At 59.5% G+C, this 8,806-nt stretch overlaps 1 protein-coding gene across 3 annotated transcripts in view; it reads left to right on the top strand.

The window, feature by feature from the left end:
• Positions 1–300: 300 nt before the first annotated feature.
• PHYKPL (5-phosphohydroxy-L-lysine phospho-lyase) overlaps positions 301–8,806 on the top strand; it is a 35,614-nt gene continuing 27,108 nt past the window's right edge. For 2 of the 3 annotated variants that reach the window (XM_035727659.1, XM_035727661.1), the window contains exons 1-8: positions 301–428; positions 1,307–1,425; positions 2,489–2,663; positions 5,628–5,702; positions 6,323–6,410; positions 6,488–6,604; positions 8,062–8,144; positions 8,403–8,628. In XM_035727659.1, the coding sequence (XP_035583552.1) occupies positions 370–428; positions 1,307–1,425; positions 2,489–2,663; positions 5,628–5,702; positions 6,323–6,410; positions 6,488–6,604; positions 8,062–8,144; positions 8,403–8,628 (942 nt within the window). In that variant the 5' untranslated portion in view covers positions 301–369. The remainder of the gene's footprint in view (positions 429–1,306; positions 1,426–2,488; positions 2,664–5,627; positions 5,703–6,322; positions 6,411–6,487; positions 6,605–8,061; positions 8,145–8,402; positions 8,629–8,806) is intronic. The other variant, XM_035727660.1, reaches the window with a different exon arrangement.

Raw genomic sequence — 8,806 nt, 5'->3', positions numbered from 1 at the left:
TTTATACACCAGGAAGGCGACTCGGAGACTGAGCCCTGAGCTCAGAACTCTGCAGCGATACGGAGCAGCCGATGGGTCACCCCCAGGATCCCTTCCCGGGGAGGGAAACCGCGGGGGCGGGGCCGCGGCGGGGGCGGGGCCGCGGCGGGGGCGGGGCCGCGGCGGGGGCGGGGCCGCGGCGGGGGCGGGGCCGCGGCGGGGGCGGGGCCGCGGCGGGGGCGGGGCCGCGGCGGGGGCGGGGCCGCGGCGGGGGCGGGGCCGCGGCGGGGGCGGGGCCGCGGCGGGGGCGGGGCCGCGGCGTGGTCCGGGGGCCGAGCAGGCGAGAGGCTCCTCGGTGCAGCGTCACCGCGCTACCAGCCGCCGGGTGCCATGGCCGCCGATCGGCGCGGGAAGGCGGAGACTCTGGCCCTGAGGCGGCGGCTGATAAGGTACCGAGACGGCGGCGCGGGGCGGTGCGCTCACGCACGACGCACGCACGTCCGGCGCGGAGCCCGCGGAGCCCAGGAAACCCAGTCCCGGGCCCCGAGCGGGCTCCAGCTCCCCGGCTCGCCAGACCTGGCGGCCCCTCAGCTGGTTCCCGCGGCCGCCTCCTGCGCTGCGTCCTCCCCGGGCCGCCCCCACCGGCGGCCGCTGCCCGGCTCTGGGCAGCCCTGCCTCTCGGAGGAGGCCTCTGCCCTGGCACCTGGGAGGACCTCCCCCAGGGTTGGCCCGCCCCCCGGACCTGGCCCTGGCCTGCGGGTGACCGGGGAAGAGGCTCAAAGTTCGGACGAAGCGTGGCCATGGGCGGCGAGGGGCGTTTCCCAAGAAGCCTTAGAGAAAGTCCACCCGAGCTCCCCGCGGCACTTGGGGCGTGAGGCAGCTTCTGGCCAGAGCTTGGGGCTGACACCCAGCGGGACAGCAGAGACACTTGGCTGGCAAGGACCCCTCGGGGCTGAGCGCCAGCCACGTGACGAGGGCGCCCTCCCTCGCACCCATCCCACCAAAGAAACACTGCCCGAAGGAGTCCCCATGGGTCTGGGGCAGCCACCTTTCCTTGGGATCCCAGGGACTAATGTGGGCACGTGCAGAAATGAGCAAGGCCATACAGCCTTCAGATGACTTCAACAATTTCAGTTTTAGCAGCTTCTTAACACATCGCTTTCCTCCTTTCCCACCACCTACACAGCAGGGGACTAGAAACAAGGAAGCACCACTGTGCCCTTCAACCTTTTGTCCCTTTCAGAATAGCGCAGGGGAGGCTGTGGTGGGTGGACTTTTCCCTTCAGATCTTCAGACATGGCCGTCCACTTCTTGTTTGTTCTCACAGCAATTCTTGCAGACTCTTTTTTCCGGAGGATCCTATTAAGATTGTCCGGGGCCAAGGACAGTACTTGTATGACGAACAGGGTGCAGAATACCTCGATTGTATCAACAATGTGGCTCATGGTTAGTATCATCCCTCGGGCTGGCAGGGCAGGGGAGCAGGCTGAGGCTGTGAACCTGGTCCCAGGGGGATCCTGAGATTGCAGGAGGTGCGGAGAACGTGGGTTGAGCTCAGCAGAGGAGCCCGGTCTTTCTGGTGTAGCTAGAGTATCCACGTGGTAGCTGTGCTAAACCAGACGGGAACCTAGGTCTGAAGTCCAGGCCCACTTGGGACTGATGGTGAGCTCAGAGAGTGTCAGTCAGCCTGGCCATGACCAACCACACAGCAGGGCCCTGGCCAAGTGCTGGGGGTCATGGCAGGGCTTCAGCCCCAGGGACCTTCTCAGGTGCTAGACGAGGAAACTGAGGTAGGAATTCAGTTATCCAGGCGGGGCCCCCAGAACTGATGGAACGAAAGGGAGTCTTTGACCCAACAGGCACATTAGGGGTTAATGAAGTAGAGGTTAAAAGCCGGGGCTCTAGTCCAGACTACCTGGGTTCGTATCCCTGCCCTCCATTTGCTTTATGATCTTGGGTAAGCTACTTAATTCTCTGTGCCTCACTTTGCTGATCTGCAAAACAGACACGATCATACTATTGCCTCACCTCAAGGTGTTTTGGAGAAATAAGTGAGTTAATTCAGATAATTTGCTTTGAGAGTGCCTGGCACGTGGCGAGCTCTCAGCACATGGTCACTGTTATAATCCCCGGCTGTTGGCAATCCACATTACCTCCAGCCCCCCGCTGACTAGTTGAAGTCAAGCCTGCTGACAGACATTCCCCACATCCCATCTTTGCCGAACAGGCCTCAAGAAGCTTCCCTAAGGACCTGGATTCTCTAGATAGGGTCTCTGCCAGCAGCCTTTCCTTCTGCCAGAATCTCAGGGACTCCCTGTCCAGAACCGCCATCTCTGTCCCCCCACTCCAACGCGCGCGCGCGCACACACACACGCACACACACAACATTACCACTTGAGACCCCCCCTCTTTCCTCTCCCACCCAACTGCTCTCCTCCGGCTAGGTTTATGGCCTGGGGCTGGGGGAGGCCCGATGGGGCCAGCTGAGCAGAGCCGCTGAGTGACGCAGGTGTTTCTCTCCCAGTCGGGCACTGCCACCCTCTCGTGGTCCAGGCCGCACACAGACAGAACCAGGTGCTCAACACCAACAGCCGATTCCTGCACGACAACATCGTGGACTATGCACAGAGGCTGGCAGAGACCCTGCCGGAAAAGCTCTGTGTGTTTTATTTCCTGAATTCTGGGTAAGTGGACTTCGGCCAGCTCCCTGCCCCCGCCCCCCCCGGGCCAGAGGGTGAGATGGTGGAGACAGACAGAACCGTTCCGGCGGGCGAAGCCTCGTGTAGTGGACCCAGTGTGTGCTGGGGGAGAGCCAGGCTTGTCCCGGCTCAGCCTGTAGACCTGGGCGCTGGCTCTGTTGGATCCAGTTTTCTGGTCTCTTCGTAAGGCATGCCATTACCTCCGTTCCGTGATTGTCCTTGGGGCTTACCCAGGTTATACGTTCCTTTATTTCTGCCCTATGAGTACACTGGCACAGCTGGGGGGTTACGGCCAACATTCCCGCCCTCAGGTCACTAGGGGTCCTTCACAGAAATGCAGAATTCCTAAGTGGGGGTCATTGTCTGCAGAAGTAAGGGGCCTGATGAGACGGAGAAGCAGTGGGGGGTCCTGGGTCTGCTCCTGCTCAGAGACGGTCAGAGAAGGCTGCCAACCCTGTTAGAAGTGTTCTTGTCAGGGTTCCTCAGCACACGGAACAGCCTGTGCAAAGGCCCTGTGCACACTTGAGGACCCAAAGCTAGAGGAGCGGGTACGAGCGGACACATTCCAAGTGAGGAGTTTGTTTTGATCCTAAGAGCACTCAAGAAGCCGTCTGAGGGTTTTAATCAGGCAAGTGATGTCATCAGGGCCGAGGAAGAGCGAGAATGGACAAGGCTAGGCACCAGTTCAACAGCCAGGTGACAGGTGACGGCAGCTCACACCCGGAGTGGCAGTGGGGACAGAAGCGATGACGCGCGTCAGCACACGATGACTTGTGCATGGAACCAGCCCAGCTTGTCTGGGAGAGAACATTACCACAAGTCCCGCGTCGTGGCATTTGGATCAAAGTGATGTCCTCTTCGTGCACCGGTTCCCAGTCATTTCTAGGAAGTGGAATTTCCCATCCTCGCTTTGCGGATGAGGAAATGGTAGTTCAGAGAAAGGATCCAGCTTGCCCGGGGTCATCCACATGGGAGAAGGCAGAGCCAGAACCAGAGCCTCTCCAGGAAGAGCAGAGAGCTGGGTCCGGGAGTCAGCTTCCTGGGCTGGGCAGTGGGGGCAGGGTTGCTGGTTGATGCCACCACGTTCAGGCTGGATTCCAGTGACTTCCACGTTGCCAAATCCAACGGTGTCTTTGCTGTCCTTGTCTTACCCTGTCTTAGCAGTGGACTCAGCATTACCACTGTCTGGAAGTGCTCTCTGGTCTTGCTTCCAGGACGCTTCGTACTGCGGGGTTTCTGCCAGCTTCTGGCCACGCCTCGGTCTCCTGTCTCCTCGGCTGATTGCTCCTTCTCTCTTGCGCAGGGCCGGTCCTAAGCAGCTGGTTCTCTGAGCCCTCTCCCTCCGTGGTCTTACCCCGTCCTGTGGGCTGACATAGCATTCACGTGCTGGTGACTCCCAAATTTGTGCCTCAAGCCCAGATGCTTCCCATGTGTTCCAGCCTCAGGGTTCCAACCGGACCGTCTCCAACTTGATGTGTCCAAACGGAGTTGGTGGTCTTCCACCAACACCTAGTGTGGGACCGTGGCCCTGGCTCTCCCAGCTATTCCCAGGAGGACACCGCCCCCCACTGCCACGCCCACCCTGTCTCACCTCATAAAGGCCGCACCGCCTGCATCTCTGCTCCAGGCAGGAGCCACACACCCTCCTCCCAGGCCCCCATCACGTCCCTGTGTGCAGGTGGTTTTCTGCCTCCCTCCATCTTTCTGCTGTCCATGGTGTCCTCCTCCCATCCCCTTCTACTCCATTAGCACCACCCAGCCAGAGGCTTCCTCGCCAGGTAGGAGCTAAATCATGTCCCTTCTCCGGTTAAAACTCTCCAGGGACGCCTGGCTGGCTCCGTCGGTGGAGCATGTTGACTCTTGATCTTGGGTTGTGAGTTCGAGCCCCACATCAGGTGTGGAGATAACTTAAAATCTTTTGGAAAAAAAAACTCTCTTCAATAGCTTGGCACAGCACTGACAAGAAGATCCAGCACCTTCCAGGGCCCTGTGTGCGGGGCCCCTGAGTGTCTCCCCACTTCCTCTCCTGTGCTGCCCCTGGCCCGCCTAGTGCCGTCTCGGTTCCCTGAGCACACTTGAGCACTTTTCCTGCACAGGGCCTTTGAGCGTGTTGCTCACACTGCCTAGAACCTTCCCTGTGGGGCCTCAGCTCAGGTGGTGTCTCCTCACAGAGTTTTTCTCTGACCCTTCTTTTAGGTTAGGCTGCCGTAACAAAACATCACAGACTGGGAGACCTAAGTGACAAATGTATTTCCCCTACTCCTGGAGGCCAACATCCAAAAGAAGGGGTCAGCAGCTTTGGCTTCCTTGAGGCTCTCTCCCTGGTTTCTGATTGGCCACCTTCCTGCCACGTCTCCACTCAGTCTTCTGTGCCCCCGTGCCTCCTGTGTCTCTGTATGTCCACAGTTCCTCTTCTTAGGAGGACGCGAGTCCAACTGGCTTTGGGCCCACTCTGCTGCCCTCATTTTAATTGAATCACGTCTTTGAAAGCCCTGTCTCCAAATCCAGTCACGTTCTTAGGTGCTAGGGGTTAGGACTTCAACATAGGAATTTGGGGGGACACAATTCAGCCCATCACACCCCTTTATCTAAAGGAAGGCCCTGTGGGGTTGTCTTGGGGGCACTTACCAAAATGATCATTCTTTCCTTTTTTTTTTGTTTTTGTTTTGTTTTGGCTTGGCTTTCATGATGCATACTAGCATGTAAGTTCCAGAAGGACCAGGACCTGTTTGACTTACTACTTGCCCCCCGCCCCCCAGCTCATAGCACAGAGAAGGCATTTGGTAAAATTTTCATTGAATGAATGAACTCGAACGACTCAAAAATGGCATCCTGAGACCCTTCTTGCTGCTGGAAGGGCTCCTCATTCCCTGTTCTCTGTAGGAAGCAGGTATCCAGGAGGAAAGACCTGGACAGCTGTCTGAACACTGCCCTCCTTTTCTGTCATAGGTCAGAAGCCAATGACCTGGCCCTGAGGCTGGCCCGCCAGTACACGGGACACTGGGACGTGGTGGTATTAGACCAGTAAGTGCCCTTTCTGGAAGCCGGGGCCCACCACTTACTGGGGGTCATTGAGGCTCTAGCTTTGAGTGCCTTGGGCAGGAGGTTGAGGGGCCTGGGCTCATGGAGGGAAGCATGAGGACCTGGCCATAGAGACACTCCTGCATATGCCAGGGGGCTCTTTCCCCTGGTCCTGTCTTCGTGGAGCAGAGGATGCTTTGTAAGGTGGTGAGACTTGGCCCCACATTTTAGGTATTAAAATTGTCCTGATGCTGTTGAGTATCTGCTATGCATGGGGCCCAGGCCCAGGGCTGGAGCATTAACCCATCCAGGATTCATTACAGTTCTGTGGGAGGAAACCAAGCCCCCCCGCCCCCCACCCCGGCCCCGGCCCCAACTTCACAGAGGAGAGCACTGAACCCAGAGAGGTCAAATGATTAGTCACCATTACCTAGCTAGTAAGCAGCCTCTCAAGAAGTCTTGCTCCCAGGCTCCCAGGCCTGTTCTGGTTTCCAGCCCCAGGACTCGGGGGCTGTGTCAGGTTGGTCTGCCCTGAGGCTCCTGAGGTGGGGAGACAGTTGTCGGGGCCGGGCCATGGAGTGCATGCCACCTGGGCCTGAGCTCCTCTCTGTTCTCCTCCTCAGTGCTTATCACGGTCACCTGAGCTCCCTGATCGACATCAGTCCCTACAAGTTCCGAGACCTGGATGGCCAGAAGGAGTGGGTCCATGTGGTATGCACTGCCCAAGCGGGCAACAGGTCGGTGTCCACCCCCCAGCCCAGATGACATGGTGCTGTCACTCCCCACAGGCACCTCTCCCAGACACCTACCGGGGTCTTTACCGGGAGGACCACCCCAATCCAGCTGGGGCCTACGCCAGCGAGGTGAAGCGCGTGGTGAACAGCGTGCAGGAGAAGGGCAGGAAGGTAACTGCATCTGCACAGGCCCCATGAACAGAACAGCACCCGTCATTTCCTCTTGTCAGTGCAGTGATAGAGACCGGGCACCCTGAGAGACCCTGGAACCGGGGCCCACCCTTTAGGAATCTACGAGGAGGTTTAGGTGCTCAGCAGAGAGTTAGCTAAAGACTTGTCCTGGGTGTGACAGGAGTGCAGGGGCCTGGGCTGGACTGGTGTGGGCGCGGAGGGTCCTTGGAGGAGGTGCTGCCTGATTGCAGTGAGTAGGGGTTAGCGCTCAAGGTGGCGACTGGGGGGAGGAGAGGAAAGGCATGCTAAGCAGAGGGGCGGCCTGCAGAGGTGGAACCTCGCCAGTGTGGGGCCCGGCTGGGCTGGCAGGAGACGAGCCGAGAGAGGCAGGCAGGACCCCCGTGCCACAGGACCACAGGGCTGTGCCGAGGGGCTGGAGGCCACTGGAAAGCTCCGAAGGGTGTTCAGAGGGAGAGTGATGAGTCGGGGGGATGCACGGGCGTGGGGCCGGCCTGCTGCCGTGAGGAGGCCCCACCCAGGGTGTTGCAGCGAGATGGAGCGCAGGGGCAGACCGGAGAGGTGTGTGTGCCCTGGGGGAGCAGTGGCCATGGCGACAGCAGCGGGAGGGAGTCAGCTATTGGCGTGAGGGCTTTCTGGAAGGCCTCGCTGGTGCAGTGACAGCTGAACGCAGGATGGACGGCCAAGACAAGCAGGCGGTGAAGCCAGACAGATGGCAGAACCAGATCAGGGGAGCTTGGCATGTGCGTTTTAGACGCTTTACCTCCGCTTGCAGAAAACCAGGAAAGCAACAGCTCCGGGGGCAGCAGGGGCGGCCAGTTCCTGTCCCGTCGGCCCCCCATCTGGGCGGTAGTCTCTGAAGCAGTTCCGAGACCCGACGTAGCTTGGAGGTCACAGCTGTGAGAAATGGGGTCCCTGAAGGGGTTTAAGCAGGACAGTGATGAGTTCAGTGACTGGGCCGAGGATCGGCCTGGTGGCCACTGGAGGACGGACTGACTGCAGGAGGCGTCCCGTGAGGTGACACCCGCGAGAGGCCGACACAGGTGTGTCGGGGCAGAGGGGATGCGTGGGGTGTACAGACGGTGGAGAGGCAGAGGCTGTGCTGCCCGATGCATCACGGAGGGGGGCCTCATTTCTCTCAGTGGGGCTGATGGGAGTCACTGGGCGGGGCAGGGAGGGAACAGGCCAAGGAGGGAGAAATCAGTGCCTTTCATCCGGGACGTGCTAAGTACAAGGAGTCTGGAGAATTCCACGTGTTAAGAGTTGGTTTGCGGCCTGAAAGAAAACCCAGTCCCAGACCAGATGTGATCTGGAGCCCCAAGGGGCCACACGGCGATGCCGGTGACTCATCCTGCCAGGAGCCAGCATTGGCAGGCCGCGCCTAGCCTACCACCCAGTGCCTCCCCGGTGGTGTCCCCAGCGTTCTCTCTCCTCCACAGATCGCAGCCTTCTTTGTGGAGTCTCTGCCCAGTGTTGCGGGGCAGATCATTCTCCCGGCTGGCTACTTCCCCGAAGTGGCAGAGTGAGTAGCTGGGACGGGGTGCCTCAGGGAGGGCAGGGCCGTAATGGGGCTTCCCGACCTTTGTTCCAAATTCCAGTCTCAGCCTGGCCTATTGGCCAGAATTTTGAGAAGAAATGGTGGCCCCGAGAAAGCCAGCCACCTGCCTAATGCCCCCGCCTTACTGCTGGCAGAGCCAGGGTTCAGCGTCCAAGACCCCCCAGCTCCTGGTCCGATTTCCTCTTACCGCAGACCCCGTCAGCTGTGTGTCCTCTGCCATAGGCACATCCATGGGGCTGGAGGGCTCTTCATCGCAGATGAGATTCAAGTGGGCTTTGGCCGAGCAGGCAAGCACTTCTGGGCCTTCCAGCTACAGGGAGAAGACTTTGTCCCCGACATTGTCACCATGGGCAAGTCCATTGGCAATGGCCACCCAGTAGCCTGCGTGGCCACAACCCAAGCTGTGGCAAGGGCCTTTGAAGCCACCGGCGTCGAGTATTTCAACACGGTGAGTGAAGGCTCCAGGGCAAGGGAGCACTCTGGGGTCTGTCAGACCTCACCATGCTTGTCCTTAATGAGCAAAGGCCCCAGGCCTAGCACTGTGCCCAGCACAGAGATTCCTAAGATGCTGTCCTCGGCAGTTACCGCAGGTCAGAGGAAAAAAACATACAACCTTAAAAACTAGC

Source organism: Zalophus californianus, chromosome 5, assembly GCF_009762305.2.
Source record: "Zalophus californianus isolate mZalCal1 chromosome 5, mZalCal1.pri.v2, whole genome shotgun sequence".
In the NCBI taxonomy this organism is placed as follows: Eukaryota; Metazoa; Chordata; class Mammalia; order Carnivora; family Otariidae; genus Zalophus; species Zalophus californianus.
Note: the sequence above shows the minus strand (reverse complement) of the source record. Positions and strands in the feature narration are given on the sequence as shown.